Source organism: Balearica regulorum, chromosome 1 (assembly GCF_011004875.1).
Source record: "Balearica regulorum gibbericeps isolate bBalReg1 chromosome 1, bBalReg1.pri, whole genome shotgun sequence".
Classification (NCBI taxonomy): Eukaryota; Metazoa; Chordata; class Aves; order Gruiformes; family Gruidae; genus Balearica; species Balearica regulorum.
In genome coordinates, this window is record NC_046184.1 from 199,024,799 (window position 1) to 199,047,215 (window position 22,417).

The 22,417-nt window shown below is 42.4% G+C and overlaps 1 protein-coding gene across 3 annotated transcripts in view; it reads left to right on the plus strand.

Moving 5' to 3' along the window:
- The first annotated feature begins 1,399 nt into the window (after positions 1–1,399).
- XPO4 (exportin 4) overlaps positions 1,400–22,417 on the plus strand; it is an 83,898-nt gene continuing 62,880 nt past the window's right edge. The window contains exon 1 of one of the 3 annotated variants that reach the window (XR_012833387.1): positions 1,400–1,663. Coding sequence is in view for 2 of the 3 variants with exons in the window: in XM_075742193.1 (XP_075598308.1) it covers positions 1,586–1,663 (78 nt within the window). In the remaining variant the exon portion in view is untranslated. The remainder of the gene's footprint in view (positions 1,664–22,417) is intronic. The other 2 variants (XM_075742193.1, XM_075742192.1) reach the window with 2 other exon arrangements.

Genomic DNA, 22,417 nt, shown 5'->3' on the forward strand with positions numbered 1-22,417 from the left:
CTGACTGTTGGTTCAATGTTCCTTACGCTCATCTCTCCTCTCAGTGCAGCCCTGCTCATCTCCCCACATTCTTCAACTGTGAAGCTGAATGTTACCCTGAAATACATGTAATGTTTTAGCATGTATTACATTACCTCATAGGTAAACCACAAAATCAGTCTTTTACATTGTTCTATTGCTAGCTCTAATCTTGTCGAATAGCGAGCACTGCCATGCTCCCTTCAGCACCAGATGCTGCCATTTATTGGGAGAAAAATACTTCCGTTCTTTCAAATAGGAAAGATGTATTTCTTGCTGTCATCCCATTTCCTTGATCCTTTCTTCTGCCTGTGACTATTACATTGTATCACCGGCATGGAAACATTGCACAATTTACACCAGGTGTACATGAGCAGCCTGCGAGCATTCCTCCTACCAGCCTGCTCAGTTAGCTGGTATCTTCCAGGCTTTGCTAAGTTCAGCACTAGAGGTGAGCTAATGTCTTCTCAAGGTTGGGAGGATGGGAGATATATGGTTGGAAACACGTGATTACTACTAAAAGCAGAGTGATATAGCGGGATCTGGGGAACAAAAGAGCAGATGCTGCTCAGTGGTCCGCACTGCGAGGGACTTACTCAGAAGGAGATCTGGCCTGGTCCTACACACTGAATACTCCTTGGCAGTTTCATCTGAAGGTATCAAAGCTACAAGTCTGCTCCAGTGTGCAAACTGAAGTGGAAACCATCAGATTTGTCTGAAAGGCAAACTCCTAAACCAAAATGAAATGCCAGTGAACGCACAATCTGAGGGTCCTTCTGCTCCTACAGGTGTACGACGACGTCCTCTCCAGCATATTTTTCAGAGTTGATGCTGTCTTATAGCTCACATCCGATAAAGTGAAGTGAGCTCCAGATGGAGTTACATGGAAAAAAAATGCATTTTAGATCGGTTTTAAACCTTAGCTGGTTTTTGTCTGCCACAAAGCAGTTCCATTTGGAAAGACGCTGGCCACCTTCTCCACTCTCCACCACTTTCTAAGCTGCATTTTAAAAACCAGTCCCTCTCATCCCACTAAAAATGTGCAAGCACAGCTAAACATAAGGACCCGCCTGCAGCTAGTACCCGAGTTCACCGGCACGCACCGGGAAAACGCGACTGAACCGGGCAGCGCCCAAACGCTCCCCACGCTCCGATCTCGCCCTGCCCTCAGCCAGCTTTCCCTGACCCGGCCCGGGAGGCCTTGCAGCGCTCCTCCGCCCACACGCGGGCCGCGGCAGGTGCGGTGGCCTCGAACCGGCGGCGGGCGGTGGCGGGCTCCGCCCCGGGGCTCCGTAGGTCCCGCCGCGTGCGCCAGGCCCGCCCCGGAGGCGGACGGTCAGCGGGAGGGGAGGGAGGGAGGGAGGGGAGGAAGGTGCGCGGGGCGCAGGGGTGGGGGCTGTCTCGGGCTTCCCCCCCTGGCTGGCGCCCGGCGGTAACGCGGCGGCGGCGGCGGCGGCGCCGCTTCGCCTCCGCGCCGGGGCCGGGCCGGGCTGCGCCGCGCCCGGGATTGGCTGCGCGGCCGCTTCGTCCCAGAATGCAGCGCATGGCGCGTCATTGAAGAGAGACCATGATGGCGGCGGCCGCGGCGGCGGGGGGGGCCCCCGAGGTGATCGCCCAGCTGGAGAACGCGGCCAAAGTGCTGATGGTGAGGCGGGCGGCGGCACGCGCCGCGCCCGGAGCGGCGCCTCGCGGCGGGGGCGCCCGCGCCAACCCTCTCCCCCCCTCCCCCCCCCCCTCCCCGCCTCCGCTCCCGCCGCCCGCGGAGCCTCCTGCCGCCCTCGCCCCTCAGGCGCGGGGCTCGGGGCGCAGCCCGCCGGGGCGCGGCGCCTCCGCCGCCCCCTCCCCGCCTTCTCCCGCTTCCCGGCCGGCCTCCCCTTCCGCGGGCGGCCGCCGCCGCGCCGGCTCGTCCCTGTCACCCCGCAGCCGGGCTCGGGCTCGGCCCCCGCCGCGCACGCCGCGCCGGTCCTCCATGTGCCGCTCGCTCTCCCCCCCCACCCCCCGCCTCGGGCAGGCTTGCGCGCCCCCCGAGCTCCCCGCCTCGGCGGGGTGTCCTGTCCCGTCCCGTCCACCCCACGCCCCGAGCCCCCGCACCCCCATTGTCCGCCGCGGAAACCCGCGCCGAAGTTGCCGGTGAGCAACTCTCCCTCCCGGCGGCGGGCCCCGGGGCGCCTCTCTCGGCAGCGGCGGGACGGTGGGGGGTCGTGCCCGGGCCCCGGTCCGACGGGGGACACTGAGGCACCGTCGGCAGCGTGGGGGCGACCTCAGAAGTGCCGCGAACCGCGGGCTGAGCGCCGCTCGTTTCCAGAGTTTTCCTTTCGGCGGAGGAAGGAGCACGGAGCAGCCGGAGGCTCACGGTGCTGCCGCGTTAAAGCCAGGCGTTCAGTGAGGCTTCGCGCCCTGATCTTTTTATTACCGGTTAACTGTGCTGCCTGTGAACGCGTTGTGTGTTATTTTCCATGATTGCATGGAAGAGAAAGTCCACAGGGCAATTATCAGAATTGCACTGGAGCTAAATGGCTGTAGTGACCGTTGATGTTAAAACATCCTGGTCGTGCATGCTTGTAAAAGTTTTTTTTTTTTCCTTTGAAAGAAAAGCTGTATATTGGTCTGTCTTGCAGATTTTCTAAAAATGGCTAGCTCAACGCCTCCCCCACAAAATTTATCTTACCAAAATGTGATTCCAACAGAAATAAAGTTTGCAAGTTGTTGATATTAGATGGGTTTCAAGAGAACCAAGCCAATAGTAGGAAAGTTTGCCTGATATCAATAACTGATCAGTGACCAGAGCCTGAATGATTGCGAGTTTAATGTCTAGCCAAAGCGGCCCAACTGTAAAGCGACAGGCGATTAGCTTTACTCGCAGATGTCCTCATCAAAATATGCGTGTTACTCCTTGTGAAATCAAAGCCTGAAAAACATTTACTATGTTTCCAAACAGGGAAGTAAAGACTGATAGCTTAGCAACAAGCACTAATCCTTTTAGAAAAAAAACTTCTCAAAGTATGTGAATAGTGATGCATCTTGAGCTTTGAGTTGCTTTTGATTCATGCATGCCTTTGCAAAACATAAATGTGTCAACTGTTGGACGTTCTCATGATGTCTGTCTCAGTTTTAAAAATAACGCAGTTGCCGTACTTACCAGAAGTGTTTGACTGCATAGGGGAAATATGTAATAAGTATTATTATGAGACAGAACACGTGTGTGGAAGGAAGCTGGTGGTTAGGTAGTTTTCAGTATCAAACTGATAGCGCATGGAGTGGCATGTCCAAAATTTTGCATCTGTGCTGGAAAACTTAATATTACTTGTGTTGGCATAGTTTCCCTAGCCTAGCCCTGCTGCCATGGGGGCGAGATGCCACTTAATGTGGAGTTTAGGTAAATAAAAATGTTAATACAGTGAAAAGATGCAAGCCTTTTGTGCTAATGTTTGTGCTTCTCTTGAAGAATAAGTGCTAAACTTGCTGGTAAAACAAAGTCTCAGATCTGTAAGCACATGGTTGTTAGGATCATTGTTGAATTTCTAGCTTCCTCTCTTCCTCCAGCCTCTGACAGTATGAAAGCTGTCTTGTTGCTGTCATTAGCTTTTTCTTGTTCTTCTTTTTTCTTTTCCACAGCTGCTCTTGGAAGTCTTATAGACAGCACTGAACTGACAAGAATTAGTTAGATGGCTCTTCCTGAGGAAACTGCACAAAACAGATATTTACTAAAGCTATCCGTGAGGCTGAGAACCCAGAATCAGGCTTTAAGCTGGTTTGGCTCGAGAAGAGCTGTGAGAACTGCTTAGGGTTATCGCTCTGTGTTGTTTCTTCTCAAAAATCATCAGGTCTTTGGACTGATGGAGAGGAAGAGTGCAGCTTGCTGCGTGTGCTGCTTTACAAAGGTGGATGTGAGACTGCAGAGACTGAAAAGGTTATGCGCTCTGCTCCTGTTCTTTCTCACTAGCAACTGTGGAAAAACAAGGGCTGAATCGCGTTTCAGGACTGCACCTGGACAGTGATGATCTTAATTTAATTTAGCCAGAGGACTACACAGTTTGGTAAAATCTGGTAAAATGTCTACTTGGGGAGGAGGGCAAGAAGTAACTCTGTGTGGCAGTTGGGAGGTGTGAACTGGTCGAGCAAACTGGTGGGATCACTTAGGTATTTATGTAAAAATCTGAGGACTAGGGGGAGGGTGGTGAACCTGGAGCTTGTAATGGAGGTCATTACCAGCAGAGGCTGGCACCTTGCAGTGGAGCCATTCCTGCAGTGATGGGAAAGGGCAGAGCTATGAACGGTCTGACAATAGGTGGCAGCAAGTTCTAACTGGGCAGGGAGTTGTGGAGGGATTCAGCGAGGTTTTCTTGTGGCAGCTCAGACAGTAGCAATCCTTGCGAAATACAGTTGGCTAGGGAGGTATCAAAGGTGGTGCAACGTATCTGAGGATGGAGCAGGGAGTGATGGTGGTTTATGTGGTACTTGTCTTGATTTCAAACTGAAATACTGAGCCTTGGGGAATGGACTAGATAATAATGGACTAGAAAAATTCAGACATGCTAATAAAAAGACCTGAATGTGTTTAATTAACTTTCCTTGAGGGTAAGTATGGATTACAATGAGCTCTCTAAATCTTTGATAAGTATTTTCTTTTTTTTTTTTTTTTTTAAATTGCTCTGGGTTAGTTGAGTTTTCCTTTGGAAAACTACTTTTTTCTGTCAGATAGGAGCTATGTTAGTTCTGATCTCATAAATTGCTGATCTCTATGGACTTTACAAACCATGGTGTACAGTATATGAAAACTAAAAAAAATCAGTTTGTTCTCTCATCAAGTTCCTCTACAGCTGTATAGAAATGCTTTTCCTTTGTTACCAATAACACCTTCCAACACATTCTAGGTAGCCCACATTCAAAAGGCTTAGTTTGGAAAATGATTGAAATTTGGTATAAGTTGAAGAGTTGTTACAAAAGATGAAACTTGAATTGTCATTAGCTGCCAAATATGACTTTAAATGCTAGTCCTGTGACAGTGTTCTTTGTTGCGTGTAAGAGTATTTGCTATACTAAAAAGTACTTGCTTTTTGGGTACTTAATTCCTTTCCAACAAAGCTGAATGCCGTTTACTTGAAGTAAGGTCAAGTTTTACCTTTTTAAGGTCATAGTGCCTTGTAACTTAAAGTATAACGTGCTGTGTGGTTATTCAGTGCCATAGGTTGATACACACCTTTGACCTGTGTGGCTTTGGTGAAGACCACACACCAGCATCTGTATGAACGGAATGAATTTACTGTTTCTCCATTTCCAAGTGGCATGGCACCCCCTAACCAAATGTATATGTTTCCCATCTATTACGTTCTGTTTAGCTCAAGTGGTAATTAATACTGAATATCATTAGTATCAGGAAAGCACTGTTTCAATAACTGTCTCCATGGATGAGAGAAGACATAGGTTGTATTATTAAGGAAAAAATGTAAATGTCATCCCAGAGGTGAGAGGATGAAGTAGGAAGCATGTGTAAAACTGTTTAGTTATTGCTGGGAGTTTATTAAAGCAGGTTGAATTTTTTTTAGCATATGATGTTCTGTGACACCTAAATCTAAATTCACAGGTTATAGCTTGTTCCCCTGGCCCTCTCCATAAAGGGGTGCTCCGTTCCTACCTGCAGCTCCACTTTCTCCCTTGTGACTCTGTGCTGAGCATATTAATATTGCTGAGATGACATAGGAATTAAAAAAAGGAATGGATTTCTGTCAGGCTAGCAAGACGAATTGGCTATCTGTGCAGCCATTTAGGTTGCAGAGCTAGCACGGGGGGGCTGAAATTAGATTGTTGGACATGTACAGGGCCGGTCTGCGCCTTTTAGCAGTGGTGAGCTGTCAGGTTGGCTCAAGTGTATCATATACCTTCACTGTACAATTTACTTGCCAACTCAGACTGCCTTGATATTAGAAATGCCAGGCTTTTGTCAGAGGTGTACAGTGGAAAGACAAGAGGTTACAAGTTTCAGGGAAATTCCAGCTGGATAGAAGGCAAAGAAAATGATCACAGTAAGTGTGGTTGGTGAAGGCAGTGGAGCAGGCTACCTGGAGAGGCTATGGGATCTCATATCTTTGGAGGTATTTAAAACTTGACTGAACAAGGCCCTGAGCAACCTGATCTAACTTTGAAATAAGTTCTCTTTTGGGCAGGGGATTGAGCAAAGTGAGGTCCAGAGGTCCTTGTCATCCTAAGCTAGTCTATGCCTTATGAGTCTGGCTAGCATTAACAGACAGATTTGAGAACATTTGAGCAAAGGCTTTTGCAGAAGAATTCCCTGCTTTAAAAGTCTGTAAATGTTCTGGTCTCACTGTGGTGTGTTTTGGGGATGATGGGGGGGGGGGGGGAATTCATACATTACTATCTTCTTAGAGTATTTCTTTGTGGCTTACCCTGCGCTCTGAGGGAGGTTTTAGGCTGAAGTTGGGTAGTCTGACTTACTTCTCTTTCAGATGTTGAAATAAGCATATAGAACAAGAGCATAAGGGATCACATTAGTATGCTGAAAATCAAAGAACAAATTGTTTACATCATCTACCCTGACAATTTGTATGTTGTCTGTTTGTTTTGAGTTTTTTGACCTGCCTTTCTTGGTTCAGGACCATGACAATTGTCCTTCCATGAGGAAGTTCAATTTCTCATTGCAGCCTGTCTTCACTGTGGGGCAGTTTTTCAGGCCATGAAGCATGAATAATAGTAAGGCTGAAAGGAAGAGATGGACTAGCTCTGATTTTATTATGGCAGGTTACTTCTTGAAAGAAATGAGACAAATGAATCATTTCAATGTTGAGATGATTTGTGGAAGTCCTCCAAGCCATCACCCAGCAAAACAAGCTGGATGTGTGCTATATTATGGCTGGACCAGACCAGACATGTGCCCAGCTGAGTTCTGCTTCCAGTGATGGCCTCTAGCTACTGATTTAAAGAAAGGGTCTAAAAAATGAGGATAATCCTTTCACTGATACGTACTTTACGTCATTTGAATTAGCAATTTCAAGAGCTCAAGGTAGCATTGTTGCATTTAATGATTGTTGATCAAATTTTTTTCCACTAATGTGTGCAGTTGTGGGGGTTTTAATTTTCTTGGTTTTTATATTATACTTGTCTGGTAGTAGTGAGCTCCATAGGTGTGTTTTGAAATAAACCCCAATGTTACATTATTTGAGAGAAGCCCTGCAGTTTGATCATTTCATTCATGAATTATGAGAAATACCCAGTCGTCATTCTGATTTTTCTTCTGCAGTACACTTTGTGATTTTTATAGCTCTCTATCATATTGCATCCTCCAGTCATCTGTTAGCTAAATGGAAGGCTCTCGTCTACTCATTTTTTCATGTGGGAGATTTCCCATACCTCTAAGCATCCCTGTACTCCTCTGTAGCTTTTTAGATTTATGATACCATTTTTGAGATGGACTGGCCAGAACTGCATTCTTTTGTGATGTGGATACTTGAGGATTTTAGATGGTTGTAAATTTTTGGGATTATTTTGTATTCCTTTCCTAATAGTACTTAACATTGTGCTTTTCTTTATTACTGCAGAGCAGCAAGGTGGTGTTTTCAGAGGACTATACCCAAGCTGTCCAGATCTTTTTCTGGACCAGTACTAAGTCCATCACGTGTATGTATAGTTTTTCCTCCTTTTGCTTAAGAACTGGTATGGTTGGTGCATTTCACAGGCACATGGTTCAGATTACAGCTTGGAAGATAAGTACGTGCAGTGCGCGGCACACCGATGAAACTTACCTGGGAGCTGAGAACAAATGTGCATGGAGCATACCCGAAGCACACAGTACTAAGGGTGAGGAGTTGAGAATAGGAATGTGAGGATTGATACAGGTTCTGATATCTTTGAAAAGCAAGTGTAGCATCTGATGAAATGAAAAATCCAGTGAAATGGGATTCTACACACTTGGGGTTTATTTCCCCTGATTGTTTCACAGAGGGAGTATTCGTCTTTGAATCAAGATGATTTTTCACACTCATTTGACACATTGCTGTTGCATTGGCATATTTCTCTATTTTGTTCTGAGTTGTCAGTGAAAATACTGTGTGTCTGCTCCTAGATTTGTCCGTTGGGGAGCTTTATTAGTCCACAACTCCATCTGGATACGTCTTCTTCAGGCACTACCAACTGCTGTCTTCCCTTTGACCTGCTTCCTAAGAGTCTTATCGTTGTTATGCTAATCTGTGTTCATTAGTTAATTAACAGCTTTCCATATGGAAGGGTGGAAGAAATCCTCTTGATTATTAAGTTGAGCTGATGCTGTCACAAGTAGCTAAGTAATATATTCCTTTTCATAATTTCTGACACTGTTTGGATACTAAAAAGTCTGTCTGGATTAGGTATACGTAAGATCTCCACTTCTGTGTCCTGGCTTGATGTAGGGATGGAATTCTGGATTTTGATGGTCATGTCCTTTTCCATTCTACCAGGGGAAAATGTATTCTTCATATCTATCTCCTTTCCTGCTTTCCAGGTTTCCTTGGCTTCCCCAGAACAAAAGAAAGTGAAACTGATGCCTGTGTTGGGGCTGTAAAGGGAATGTGGTAACATTTGGAGGAATTTTGATGCGTAGCAGGGTGCATGAGTGGCATAAACCCATATATGTGCTGGGAGATGGGGCATAGAAGGGAGGGTGTCAGATCTGAGCTGTAGGAGACATTGATGTGGGTCTTCAGTTCTTTTTCATCCCTTTAAAGTCTGTCTAAAACATCCTGTTGAATAGGGAGTAGTTGTTTAAGGAGTTTAAGAAATGGGGGAATGCTGACAGGAGGACATATTTAAAGAGTCCCTCTTTTTTCCCTTCCCTGCCTCCCGAAAAGGAAAACCTCAGACTCTCCTACTGCTGAGACTTAATGATGAGCGGCAGTTGTACAGCACTGCCTTTGGCTCTGCTGAAACATAGAGCGGTGCACCCACCTGAGTGGCTGCATGGTGAACTGGATTGGGAAGTGGATGCAAGAGGAAAAGTTTTAATTCTAGTAACTTTTACTATGTTGCATTATACACAATTTTGCTACCTTAACTGAGTTGAAAAAGGTTCCCTATGCTCCTAAAAGAAACTTTGGTCAAATTATGCTGCTAAATCACTTAGGAAGTAGCAGATAAAATTCTCTTTATCTTCAGATCAAGACTGATTTATTTTTTTTAAATAGAAAATACACTTAAAGTTATTTGCACTAATATAGGAGCAAGTGAATGAAGTTTTATTGCTTTTGTTACTCCCGAAGTCAGATAAGTTGGTTTAATGGTGCCTACCAAATTCAAAATTTACAGAACTATAAAAGTGAATATGAAGAAAGGCTAAAGATATACCACGGTTTGTGCTGAAATTAAGAATTTCAGTATTTATCGTCATGCAGTCCAGCTGTGTTATGTGTAGCTGTGCAAAATGGTAGAGGCGCAGCTGTAGTAATGTTGAAAATATGCCTTATGCCAGGGTCTCTTGGAGGCTTTGTATAATTAATTTCTGGCTGTGAAATCAATAAAGTGCATAAAGGTGTTTTGCCATGGAATTTTACCATTTATGACAACAGTCCCTGGGATTTCAAAGGGCCTGGCCAAGGTGATGAACATCTGCAGTCCCAGGCTTGTAAGTGTGACGCAGACATATGTTTTCACAGAAGCCTAAACGAGCCTAACGGCTGAGGAAAACTATTACTTATCTTTTTGCTGGGTTGGTTATCTGCTAGTTTAGTGAGCTGGACTGGCTTATGGAAGCACCTGTCAGTTGCCAAAGCTAGCACAAGATAACGTTAATAATGGGCATCTAGGAGTGGAGAGGAATTAGCGTGGTTGGAAGGAGAGGAGGCAGGTCTCCATCACTGCATTGCCTCTCTGGGAACCACAGCCTTGGAGTTCTGGCAGCCTCTGCTCACTACTATCAACTTAGACTAGGATCCTGTTGTAACAAAGGGAAAGAATAATACCAGCATCCTTCATGAACATGTTTTGAAATCTGTTCATGGGAAGAGCTGCAGAAAAGTTACATGATGTTTGTCTTTATGTATACTTTACTGAAGTATTCTGTTTTCCTGGTAAGAGTGGACTGTAATGCTTAAAGTGATGGTGTTTTGAGGGGGTTGCTGTAGTATGGGATTAAGGCTGTACTGGAGTGAGTGGTATATTCCTTGACTTTATATTTCCAGTTTTTCAGAAATGGGTAACTTCATAGCTTTTAATGGTTGAGCTGTGTTCAATCAGGTCTTCGGGCTGCTTTGGAAGGACCTTGAATTTGACTCTTGCATCACAAGTATATATCCTGGCTGCCAAGGTTTTTGCTCCAACAACAGGTGAAGGAGGGCAGAGACAGTTTGTAGAATTCACAAAACGGGTTGCAGTATCATTAACACAGTCTCAAAAATCCAGTAGTTGGGTGTACTCCAGAGGCTGTTGCATTGGCCAATGCCACAGGACAGCTGTTTGTACAAAGATCAGCGGTGCAATTGGATGACAACCGACACTGAGTTATACCATCCTTTATTATTATAAAACAATATTCCAACTATTGTTAATTGCGGCATTAGCGAATGTATGCAAACAGTATCAAAGCTAACACAACAGCAAAAGCAATTGTACAAACACAAAGCACGCTGGCTCATTTACACGCTTGTTAATGAATTACTGCAGAACTGCCACCTTTCTGTCACATGGTAGCACAAGAGAAGTCATACCTCTGTGCACGGCCTGGCTGGGGTTGGGAGAGTGTTCCCGTGCTGGTGATATGGGGGCAAGCGTCATCAATCTGGGGTCCTCTCTGGACCAGGATCTACATGTATAGCTTCTCTGCCTTGGGCATGCAGTGAAGGCAGGGTCCTGTCTTGCTGATTTTGTCTGGCTCTGCAAATAGGTGGTTTCAAGGTTTCAGAATGAACTTCCCCAAACTCAGTCTGCCAGAGCTTGGGCTTGTATTGGTGGTCTTGGCATCAGATCCTTCAGTCAGTTCCTCATTTGTCTTGCCATGACTTCACCCAGGCATTGCTGGCGCACCCTGCCTGCCTGCTGCGGGTTTCACCTTACAGCTCAGTTAGTTTCCTCTCATGTTAGACCTCTCATCTTAAAGTTACTTTTTACACACTTGATTTCATGAGGACCCCTCCACAGCATCTATATGTATATATGTATATACAGTAACTGGAGATCCCCAAAGGTGAGACTGGATCCGTATCTCTGTTGCAACAGGACTGCAACCCTGGGGGAAAAAAACAATGTTCCCCCTTGCAGCTACAGATGCTGGTTTGTTATTAGGAGCCTTAAAGTTGAGTTTGTGTGGTTTTAAAGCAGTGGCTGAAAAGCATTACTTTAAAACTTCACTGATTTTATGTGCAAACAGAGTTTTGGGTCTTTTCTGCGCTGACCATAGTTTTGAGTTTGGAGTTTTTTTGGTTAAGGTCTTAACCATTCACATTTAGCTTAGTTCTATCATTTCTTCAGTCACTGTTGTCTTCTATTTGCTTTGTTAATAATGTTGCTGCTATTTGACTTTTCTGTGGTTTTTTGGTAGCTTCCCAGATGGCTGAAGTCTTACATCTGTATTGAGAAAATGTGTGAATAGGTTTACAAAACACGTACACTCCTCTCTGTGTAGAAAACACAAATAGTGCTTCCCTTACGTGTCAACAACAACAACAGAAGCCCAACCCAAAAAATAACATGCTTTTTCCTGAGAGAATTAGGGAGGCTTAGCTGCAAAGCCTTTATTTTGTGAGGTTGTTTTAAGTGGGATTAAGAACAGATGTTGGGTAGCTTCAGGATAATGAATTGTTTAGTGGGGAATATATAAATATTAAATTCTAATATCAAGAGAAATGACAGTATTGTTTCTGGAGCTGTTTTTCTGTTCAAGTTACAATAACATTCCCTCTAACAGCCCTAAGAATAAAATATATAATTATGACCACATTCCTTCACAATCATTTTTCAGTAAGTATGTGGTGCCCTGTGACCGCTCAGAGCTTGAGACTTAGCTAATTTATACAGGTTCTTAGAGTGAACTTGGGCACTTAGCTTCAAGGAAGTCTTAAAAATTACCTCGTCTAAATAAACCCCCAAAATATGTGTATGTGGAATAAAAAATAATTTTCTTCGTAAAAGAAATGATTTCTAGAAGAGAATCTCTCAAAATACCTATTGTGTGTCTGCTCCTTTGTATTGTGGAGGATGAATACAGAGATGTAACTTCTTTGGTAACATGGTTCAGGCTGTATCTGCAAGAGTGGAACAAATTAGTGAAACAAGGTAAAAGTAAATGACATCCTACCTTCTCAAGTGTGTGCAATGCTAGATATATTTTTGCCATTTCCCAGTAGTCGGCAAAATGTTAGGGAAAGGAGCTTTTTTTGAGGTGTTTAGTAAAAGTCCAGAATCTGTCCTGGTTTTGAGTGACAGATTCACTTTACAAAATCATTTTCAGTTTCGCAATTCCTCTTGACTTCCTTATCCTGCAGGCTGGCTTAGGTGATGAGCTTCCTCCTCTGGCCTCTATTCTGTTGCTCTTGTTTTGCTAAATCTTGATTTCATGTTTCCTGTAGTTACATTTCTGGTTGTTTACTTGATTCAGGTATTGTGTTTCATGTGTATTTTACTTGTGTGTGTCTGTAAGTTTCCATTAATGTGCTAACAGCTGAAAGTAGTTGTTTTAGGCTGTGCCATTTTGAAAGTACACTAAGCCAAAGGATTTTTCCATGTGAAATTTAGATAAACCTTGAAAACTTAAAAAAAAAAAAAAAAAAAAAAATCCTTATCTCGCTTTTAATCAACTCTTTCCAAATAACAAGGAAGGGACAAAATGGTTTTGAAATTTTAGAAAGATTGATAGAGAAGGAAGTGCTGAATAAAACCTGAATTCTGGTAGGGAAGCCGGCTGCCCTGTGTGCCTGTCTTTCTTCATTAGCTTAGTGGGAGGAAACGCTTTTGTGATGGGAGGCAAAGCCTAAAACTCTCAGAAACCAAAAGGCATCATTATCTCAGTTTGTCTTTCATGGAGTGATGACTTTCAACTTCTCTGTTAGGGAGTGTGTGTGAGGCGGGCAGAGATTATCCATGTGATGTCGTGTTCCCCCTGTGATATCCTCCATCTGCACGTGCTTACTGTACAAGGCTGTTTGCAGCAATGGGTGGTTATAGCTGTAGTTTCAGCAAGTTTAATTTGAAATGGGACAATAGGAAAAAATAGATACTACAAGATACTTTTTCACATAGGGGTGATATTCAAGTTTCTCTTGCAGTAGGAGGGCAGTTGCTGACAATATTTGAGGTACAGTGAGCCTGATAACTAGGTTATATATCACCTACATTTCAACTTGTGAGCTTTGGAAAATGAGTACGGCCATTACCAGCATTATTATGATCTACTGTCTAGTAGAAGAGGAGTCACAACAGTTCTTCCTTGACCTAAAACTTTGTCTTGAAATTCACTGTCACAGTTCCGGCTTTTTTTGTTAATCCATGCCTATACTGTCTTATAGGTACAGAAATGGACAATGTCAAGATGAACGACCTGAATCTTGTGATCGAGTTGCAGTTGTGATTTCAGGGGCTGTGGATGGGCTAGGGTCTTACCTCGTGCTGGAGAACAGGACCTTTCATGGGGATAGTCTACCCTGCAGTAGAAGCTGCAGTATGAGTTCATGCTGAGATGCCTCTCCTTCCCGTCCTCTAGAATAACAGGCTCAGGACCTGAACCTAGGACCCATTTATCTTCCATGACTCCTTGCACGGGAAAGAAACGCCTGATGTTCGTAGTAGCTGAGGGAAAAGTTTGGTCCATTTCCACCAATGCTTTTTCTTCCTGCCAGATGAGGAGGTCAAGTTCACTCCAGCTCCAGGAGAACGGTCAAAGGAATCACAAGAGCAGGACTTGAGGCCAGTGCAGTTGTAGTAAGGGCACTTCATGACTTTGTATTCCTTTAGTAACCTATATTTTTACAGTTCCTGTGCTACTGCAGTAGTGATGTTTTCACTCCTGCTGAAGTCAAAGCAAGCTGACTTTATTTGTTAACGTTAAATGGTTTAAAAAGATTTGGAATAATAAGATTTTCCATAACTGTTTTGTGTAGTTATGTTTTTCTTATCTTTGTCCTTCTTTCTTGTATTGAGTCACACTTGTTTTATCTTGACTGAGCTTTCTCTAGTCTTCATGGGTTGACTTCTTGTTGCTTTGTAGGATCTTACTGACTTCAAGGAACTGTGCATGGATTTGCCCATCGCCACCAGCCAGGCGTTTTACAGAAATTACTTTGCTAAAGAGAACTGCCTGTCAGACCTTGCTTGTGCTTTGAAACATTGGAAGACTGAATGTGTAGGTTAGAAAATAAATAACATTTTATTTAAGGGTCTGAACTGTAACCTCGTGTCAGCATTCATCCTCTGGCTGTCCACAGCCAGACTACCATAAGCTAAATATCCATTATAGGGCATTTCTCAGATTTATCTGTTGTCAGTGTGCTTAAACCAATGTCCTAACTGCAGTTACAGAGGAAACACGAACAAATAGCTATAGAGCACACATGTAATTTTCTAAAGGATTTTGTCTTCACTGCTGTGTTATGCTATATCCTAGTTTCCATTGCCTAAACTTACAGAAGTGAAAGACTGTTAAAGTTTACACTGAATTTTCTTGGAACCAATTTGAAACATTTTCTTGATTATAAAGCATTAAGATTTAAAAAGAAAACCAGCTCTTGATCGTAGTGTATGTAATGTCTGTGATAATTGTGTGTGCAGCTATTGTGGTTACTTTATATGAGTGAGTTTGGTCCAACACTGACAAGTTTAAACTTCTAACTCTTGGGATATGCAGAATTTTCCATGCAGAATTTGATCATTTTTTCCAAATTCTGCTGGAGCAACCCTCCATGGGATAGATTGAGTCTGGGTTATTCCTGTTCACCTAATGCTTCCATAAGTTTGGCATGAGTCAATGTACTGTTAGTTTAGTCGAATTTGCGGATTTTCTTGTTGAGCAGTGTGCACAGTGGCCAGAAAAGAGGAAGTCCTAAATGAATGGTGTGAGGAGACCGACAACAGTCAGAGATGATGGTGGATGAACAGCTCACATAAATACATAGACCAGCTACAGACATCCATTTGTCAGTGTCCTACCACAGCTAGTTGAGGGCTATGCCTTCAACAACTTCTGGTTTTTTCTCTTGCTCCTCTGTGGCCCTACTTCCTCAAACAAAGACTCCATTCCACCTTCCTCCCTTTTCCCTTTCAAGTCCTACCTACTCTTCTTCAAGCAGCAGTACCTGTTTTGATGCTGAGAAGCAGCCATGAACAGTGGAAGCTGCATCCTCATGCAGTGAGGACAGTTCCTCTGCAGACTGGCTGCCATGAATCACATATCTGAAGTGTATGTAAATGAATGGTAATTTCGGTGCAGAACCTGTAATTGTCTGTCTGTGGGGGTCAGATTGTTAGTGGAGAAGTAAAATCTCGGTAGGTTGTTTGCTTATCTTGGAGAGGAAGTCTAATCTCAGAAAACAGTTTGATATTGATGGTAGTGATTTACTTTGGCTTTCTAGTCAATTAATGTGTATATATAGTGTGTTATATAAGACCATTTCAAAACTGAGAATAGATCTTATCACAAACTACAATTTATCTCCTGATTTACTTGCAAAAGACTTAATAAAGTACTTCAACTCCAAAATACAAAGCAAAATCTGATATGAAGAAAAAAAAATATCTTTTTTTCCCCTATTGTTAAGCCCCTGCATGAAAGCAAGACATGAGTGACTAGATGTGTAGGAGGTAATTCCTCCAGCAGTCACGCATTTGTTCCAAATATATACCAAAAAATACTGGGCACTCTGGGGTTTAAATAATTCAAATCATAATCACTTTCAGGAAAGGCTTTTTTAAATTAAACAAAGTTCTTGTTCAGAAAGTCTTAAATTTCTACCATGTTGTCTCTATTGCAGGTCTGATCAGAAGCCATCTATTGCATCTTTCCTACCTATCTTCAAAAATAATCTTGGGTATTTTTTTAAGTTGGAGGATGAGTTCCTGCTGTAATTTAAATGATTATTCCAAAAAACAAGTGCAAAGGAAGTAATTGGAAGATAGTTGAAGTTGTTTATTATGCTACCTAGGTTTTCTGTAGCAACTTAGTTATTACTCGCAGCTCTGGCAGTCATGTAACGACAGATCTGAACTGGACAGCTGAAGCTGCTCTTAATACCAGTTGTCTGAACTGCCTTGTGGTCTGGTGCCCAAGGCAGGAACGTCTGATCCACTTGTGGAGCTGAGCATCTTCATGTAGCCGGAATTGTTGGCTGGTGGCATCTGCTTCATGACTGCATCAGACATCCCTGCATTGTCAGGTATCAGTGCTACAGAAATAGGGTGCATAGCTGAGAACAAAAATGTGGCTAATCATCTAGTTCTCTCTGTATGACCCCTGCATTTGATATCCTGATGAGCTATTTTAATAAGGCAAGTGACGGTTACTGAATGAGCTGTGATATGCTGTAGGAAAAAGGTTATTTAAATCACTTGAAAAGTGTTACTGGTAAAACTGGGATGGAAGCTCTTTATGGCTTGACTCCACAGCAGTCAGGGTAATGCAGTCTTGGGGCTTGACGTGACTTTGGTAGAATTAAACTTGGAATCTCCTTATTCTGAGAATCTGATTCTTTTGTATAACTCGCCTATATAGCAGAACTGTGATGAGGAGTAATTCTTTTATGATGTTTTTTGTTATTTAAGATACAGAAATCTGTTTTTAGGGGGTTTTGAGCATTTTAGAAGAGCACAGTAAGTTAAAATTTCATTACCCTTGATTATTTAGGTATGTTGCAGCTATAACAATTGCTTACATGGATAGAGTAATATATTTAGCTGTCCTAAATGCAGTATGTGCACTAGTTAAAAATTATTGCTTGCCCTTGTGTTTTGGTTTTTTTTTTCTCCCCTTTTTTCCCTCTTTTTCCTTCTGTTTTTGCCCATACTCCTCAGCTATGTTATCGCTATCACATGGTGTTCCCCTGCACATGCTTCTCAAATTCACTTATGATCTTTCTCCTTTGCATATGCCTCGCTGTTACTTGGCTTCCCTGCCTGCTGGGATGTGTTGGTGAGCCATCTGGGCTTCCTTTATTCTTCAGTCCTCTGAGTGTGTCTTGCCTGATGGTGGCTGTCAGCAAGGTCCAGACCTAGTGGTGCTATCGCCGTCTGTGGTGGCTTTTGCTTATCCTTGTATATTGATAGAGATTCAGTTTCTTATTCTTGTCTCTGTTAGGCTTCCAGGCTCTCTGCAGCAGAGTCTAGACACTGTTCTGAAGAACAGCTAATGTGTTCAGTTGTTTTTTCATAAGCTGATAATAGCCCACAGACCAGAGTTTGGGAACAGTTTTGTTTTATTCTACCTCTTGACTTGCAGGGAAAGCAAGATTCCCCTACATATTTGGGGAAGCTCAGTTTGGAGAGTTTGTGGTGAATTTTATGAAGTCACACTTCAGTAGAAATCTCAGATTTTTGTTTCTACCCTTGTTGAGTTTGTAATGTACTTTACTTGCAGACATAAACATTGCCTTTGGCAAGAAAGTTCCTTCTTAGCTTTAGTAGTAGCAGGTACAAGCAATTTGATCTTTTTTTTTTTTTTTAAACCCAAGAAAATTCTTGTAGTAGGCATGTTTGCCTTCCATAATCCTACTAGTGTTTAGGCTGTACTGTTCATAGGGGACCTTTTTTGTAGGTGGGAATACTGTGGGTGTCAGCCTAAAACACTCTGGTGTATTCTCTTTGTGTTCTCTTAAGCAGCAAAGTCTGGAGGAGTGCGTGACTGTTCTTTGTGACATGCTAATTTGCAGATTTCCAGCAGTGTAATTGTAGAAAGACGCTGAATTTGGTTGTATTTAGTGCTGTCTTACCATAGCAAAAGTTGGTGAAAAATCAAGAATTTGTCTCTAGCAAACTTTTCTGTCTGCAAGGAATGAACACTGTTCATCCCATCCGTAATTATCTTTATACAAGATCATGAACAGGATTTTTCTTGGCAAAAGTTAGATAAATCATACTTAAATACAGAACTATTCCATTATTGATTTTAATAATAATGTTGTCACTTGAATGTTAGAAGTTGTTGATAGTGACAATATCTTAAAATTCACAAGTGACCAGTAAGTAATATTCTCTTGCATCTAAAATAGTTAAGAAAATAATCTCCCTTCTAATAATAAGTGATCAAAAAATGTTCTATTTTGTATGTCTATTAAACTGCCTGAACAGAATCACCTGGGGGGGATTTGATACTTTTTTTTTAAAGCAAAAAGTGTTTTCAGAAATAAGGGGAAGGAGCTAAAAAAGCAGACACCACTTCAAATCTGGATGTGGTGTTACTTCTTCAACCTGTTATTGGCAACTACACGGTGACTTCAACTTTAGTCTTACGAAGAGGGCGTCTGATATTTGCAACCTATTTGCTACCTTTCTCCTGTATCTATTGCCTCATTGCTTGGCACTCTCCATCATGACAAGTCATAATTTATTTTTTTTTTTAAAGGTATGTTACTGAGGTAGGAAATGCTTGTACAAAGCATGTGTTTCTGAATACCTCTGTAGCTTCAGATCATCTATCTGCATCAAACTAATACTTCTATTTAAAACAAAACCCCCAAGCCCCTTATTTTTACCCTTTATTTTTTCCACATGTACCTTCACAAGATGTTTGCTAGTCACGTGTGTATTTTCCAGATGTCAGTTGGTCTAACCCTTTCTCATATCTACTTCTTTCCTGTTCTGAGTGTCGCTATGAATTAATATTTTAAGTTATTTGTAATAGCTGATTGTGTTAAACAGTTTCTGCTTAGGTAATGTATGCCAAATTTTTAGCCTTTTTAATCGTTCCTAGTTGTGCTGTCCTTTCTTGTAGCATCAGTGAATAATATGATATCATTTAAATTGATGGTGTGCCATTAAGGGAGGAGCAGAAAAAAAGATTATCATAGTTAAAATGAGAAATCGGTGTTAGACAAGGAAGAAACAAAGATGGGTTATTTTGGAGAGGAAAAATGTAAGTGGCAATATGTAAACTTACAGAATTAAATGATGCTGCTCTACCAGGTGCTGCTCTTTCTCTTCCTATAGTACAAAAGGATGGTTGCAGGCAGAAAGGATGGGAAAGCTTGTGAAAAAACTACCAATACTCTCATGGCTGTCAAGGAGCCCATGCTGTTTGGAGGTTTTAATATTGTTAATTTGTTGTGTTTGACATCTGCACTTTTTAGATCAGTGGCTTGCTTATACTAAGATTGTGAGAGGTAAACAGTCGTTACAAACAATGTCAGTGCACCTCCTGTTTTGTTAGTAGGGAGGAGGGCAGTGGAGCTTTGGACATTCTCGTAGTGGTAAGAAAGGGGAGGAGTGTTTAAAGGGAGTGTGCTGATCTTGAACTCATTGAGGAGAAACTTTTATTTCTGATGGAAAGCTGCATCCAGTTTTGTTTTTACCAGGTTTCACATGGGAAAGAAAATCTAAACATTACCTTTTTATAAAGTATCTGGTCTAATAGTCAAGGAAGGCAAAACCTGACTTGGAATTAGTTTTATGTGACAGTTCCTGTCCTTCCAAAATAATTATTTCATTACTGTAACACCCATATAAACCGAGATAGGTTGTCTCCTGAGAGTGGGCTGGTTTTATTGGCTTTTTAATGTACAAAAAGTGAAAAATCAAATGTAAGGTGATATGTGAGTCTGTGAAAGGAAACCGTTAAGAATCTAATCAAGGGTATAAGAGCCTAATCTCTCTCCCTACCATTGAGACTGCCCAACTTTTGAAATGCTTGCCCATGTCTGAGAACTGTTACAACTATTTGTGCTCTTCTAAGAGGAGTGAGAAAGGAAGCAAAGACCTTGACTTTCCCATGCTTTTTTCTTGAGCAGAAAACCACAGAGAAAATATGGGTTTTCTGTAAGCACGGGCAGGATTTTAATCTTCAAATGTATGCTTATTGGCTTTGTTAGAATTTTGTCATCAAATACCTTACCTTAATTTTTTCTCTCTTTCTATTTTTGTTTGGACTAGTGATAGCAGGATATAATGAAGTGGAACAAACTATGTTTGTTTCTTTTATAAACTGGTTGACATGAAAGGGAAGGAGTTACATTACTTATTAGTTGTCTAGGCTTTCAGATAAGTTTAGTGGTCCTGACAGTATTAGTGCTAGTCTGCCAGAGTGTTTCCAGTCTTGTCTTATTTCAGTTTCTCTTTCCCTTGTGTGAATAATTGCCATTTGAGTCCAGCTGGATCTGATCAGTAGGCATGGCTGTTCCTGTTCCATATCCAGACAGCTGTGGTAACTGAAAAGATGTGATTTTATTTATAACACTGTGTTATATAGGAGCTCTATTCTTATGGGGCAGTATCTTGCTATGCTAAAACCAGAAAGATGATCCTTGTCCAGGAGCACTTTTTATAGGTAACTTGTAAGACAAAAGAGAGAGCAGATGGGTGTTAGTGGTAACATCAGATGGTATAGAAAGTGGTATAGCTGGCAATAGTTTCAACATGCCGAAAGAGTTTGATCCTTACCACACTGGTTTTTAATTCCCCCCCATAAACTGGATGGTAGAGAAGAGTTTGAAGGAGACAACTAGAAAGATAGCAAACGTGTAGGTATTTTTTGGGGAAAATAATACTTCCAAGCACGATGTGTACTTGGGGTACATTTCTAACTCTGTTGTGCTAAGGGGATGCTGGGTACTGGCTTCCAGGACTCTCAGGCTCACCTAAGCCAGTGTTCTGGTAATGTGAAATTTGTACACAGAATATGTATATGCTAGGCTTTCCTTTAAAGCCTTAAATTTAAAATACTTCGTGTACAGGTAACTACTGTTTGAATGCAGTGAAGGCAGTAGACCGAGCTTTAAGCTCCCTCTGGTGGCTATATACTACAGTTTAAAGCTTATCTGTTGAACTTTTCTGGACAGTTTTAAGAGTCTACTTAGACTCTCATAATGTATTATTAAATTATTGTGATTTTTAAAATTAATACAGGTATATGATGTGCAACGTGCCTTTTCAAGGTGCCAAATGTCTTCTGTAATCAGACTTAAGTAGAAGAGTTAAAATAATGTAAAGTTAGAGGTCTCTTTTCTAGTTCTTGTAAACATAAGAGGGTATTTCCCACAAAACTTTAATTCTGTCTTTTTCGTGGTGCCATAATTTGCTGCTGATGTCCCTGAAAGTGCCCTTAGGTATTACAGAACAGTGAAAATAGGTATGATCTCTATATGACAAACTTAAATATGGTTTGTAAATGTAAAATTAGTGCAAGATCAGGTAGCCTTGATTTACTCTTCTTGCTCTAAGAATTTGAATATAAATGATCCCAGACTTGCAAAATGTTACGCTTTGTCACACCCAAAGGACTCTTTCTAACGTGACTGTAATTAGTGAGGCTTCACAAGGCTGCAGAGCTGTGAGTGCAAGGTCAGTGCTGCTGAAAGGGCAGTGTCACTCCACTCCTTTCCTCCCCATTGTTGCACTGGCTCTGGTACTTGTCTGACTTTTTGATGCTTATTAAAGTAATAAAAAAGTGTTCATTCCCCTTCCCCCTCTCCTCCTCCTCCCCCCCCCCCCCTTTTTTTTTGTGGGCTAGTTGATAGAAGGGATAATGCGAGGAGGTGACAAGACCATGCAAGTGGGAGCAAGAAAGGAGTGGGACCTCTCCTTTTGGTAGCTGGGGAATAGATCCAGATGAAAATAACCTGCCTGGTGGGATTCAGTGATCACTTCCCCAGTCTGGTTCTCTGTGCGTTTGCACAAATGCTTGCCCATACAACACGGGGGAAAAAAGTGGGGACTACTTTTTTTGTTTGGTTGATTTATTTGCAGCAGCGCTAACTGGAGTGCATGTCAAGCTGTTGCTGTGTAGGTCATTCCTGCATTTTTGATAACCTGCTCCAAATATACTTCGGGCATTCAGTCCAGCTGGCTTTGTTGCAATGAATGTAGCTAGAGTCCACACAGAGAAGTACTGTCCTTCAGACTGCAGAAAGCATGGGTGGCTGGACACAGCTCCTGCTGATGGCTGGCTGTACCCAGGAGAGTTGAGGTTTTATCACAAAAGTGTCACGTGCTCCAGTTTGGTGAGGCTGTTTATTTACAAGTTTACTTTTGCTCAAAAAGTTATTAAAGTTTGGGTTTCTGAGTTGGGTTGGAGTTCACAGAAGCTCATTGTCCTGGAAGGACTCGGGTACCGCCATGGAGCTTACTTCTCAGTTGTTCAGCAGCACGTAATGCCCCAAATAATCCAAAATCTTTTCTGTGCATGCATCTGCCTGCAACCTACTGGCTTAGCCCTTGAGAGGCTGCTCTGAGCACGTGGGAGACAGGCATGAACTGAAGGCATGCTGCCATCTACATGTGTGCACAACCT